The sequence below is a fragment of the Lepidothrix coronata genome, unplaced genomic scaffold (assembly GCF_001604755.1).
Source record: "Lepidothrix coronata isolate B3197 unplaced genomic scaffold, Lepidothrix_coronata-1.0 Scaffold854, whole genome shotgun sequence".
Classification (NCBI taxonomy): domain Eukaryota; kingdom Metazoa; phylum Chordata; class Aves; order Passeriformes; family Pipridae; genus Lepidothrix; species Lepidothrix coronata.
Genome location: NW_016691034.1, coordinates 3,296 through 4,576, shown reverse-complemented (window position 1 = coordinate 4,576; position 1,281 = coordinate 3,296). Strand labels below are relative to the sequence as shown.

Genomic DNA, 1,281 nt, shown 5'->3' with positions numbered 1-1,281 from the left:
TCGGGGTGTGCAGCAGGAGCCGGGTGTGCACCAGGATGTGGACACGAGCGTGAGACGAGATCGGGGTGTGCAGCAGGAGCCGGGTGTGCACCAGGATGTGGACACGAGCGTGAGACGAGATCGGGGTGTGCAGCAGGAGCCGGGTGTGCACCAGGATGTGGACACGAGCGTGAGACGAGATCGGGGCGTGCAGCAGGACCCGGGTGTGCAACCGGGTCTGGGGACGCAGCAGGAGCCGGGTGTGCAACGGGAGCGGGGGGCGAGTGTGCAACGAGACGTGGGGGTGCAGCCGGACACGGACACGAGTGTGCGACAGGACCCGGGTGTGCGACAGGACCCGGGTGTGCAACGGGACGTGAGTGTGCAACGGGACCCGGGTGTGCAACGGGACCCGGGTGTGCAACGGGATCAGGACGTGAGTGTGCAACAGGACGGGAATGTACAACAGGACGGGAATGTACAACAGGACGCGAATGTACAGCGAGACACGGGCGTGCGACGGGACCCGGGGGTGCAACAGGACCTGAGTGTTCAACGGGACCCGGGGGTGCAACAGGACCTGAGCGTGCGCGGGGTCGTCCTGGGTGTGCAACAAGACCTGGACGAGCAACGGGAGCCGAGTGCGCACCAGGGACTGGACGTGCAGCGGGACCCGGGGGTGCAACAGGAGCCGGGGGTGCACCAGGAGCCGGGCCCGGCCGTGCCGGAGCCGCCGAGTGTTGCGGAGCCGCCGGGGGTGTGACCGAGGGTGTGGCCGAGGGTGTGGCCGGGGGTGTGACCGAGGGTGTGACCGGGGGTGTGACAGAGGGTGTGGCCGGGGGTGTGGCCGAGGGTGTGGCCGAGGGTGTGGCCGGGGGTGTGACCGAGGGTGTGACCGGGGGTGTGACCGAGGGTGTGACCGAGGGTGTGGCCGAGGGTGTGGCCGGGGGTGTGACCGAGGGTGTGGCCGGGGGTGTGACCGAGGGTGTGGCCGGGGGTGTGGCCGGGGGTGTGGCCGGGGGTGTGGCCGGGCGTGCCAAGGCCGCGTGGCCCCGCCCGGGCCGGGCACAGGCGCGTGCCAGGGGAGCGGCGTGAGCGGGCGCGGGGCCGGGGCGGGGAACGCGCGTGTGCGCGGCCCGACACGCGGGGGAGGGCGGGGGCGCGCAAGGGGGGGCGGGGCCGGCACGCGCGTGGGATTGGCCGCGCCCTCACACGCACACGCGTGTCCCTGTGCACACACGTGTCCTCACACGCACACACACGTGTCCCTGTGCACACACATGTCCTCACACGCACACACGT

At 71.4% G+C, this 1,281-nt stretch overlaps 1 protein-coding gene across 1 annotated transcript in view; it reads left to right on the top strand.

Annotated features, from left to right (window-relative positions):
* Window positions 1-742, top strand: part of LOC108510423 (translation initiation factor IF-2-like) — a gene marked incomplete at its 5' end in the record, with an annotated part of 3,417 nt that extends 2,675 nt beyond the window's left edge. Inside the window, one exon of the mRNA XM_017840097.1 lies at window positions 358-742. Coding sequence (XP_017695586.1) covers window positions 358-742 — 385 coding nt within the window. The remainder of the gene's footprint in view (window positions 1-357) is intronic.
* Between the last annotated feature and the right edge of the window lie 539 nt (window positions 743-1,281).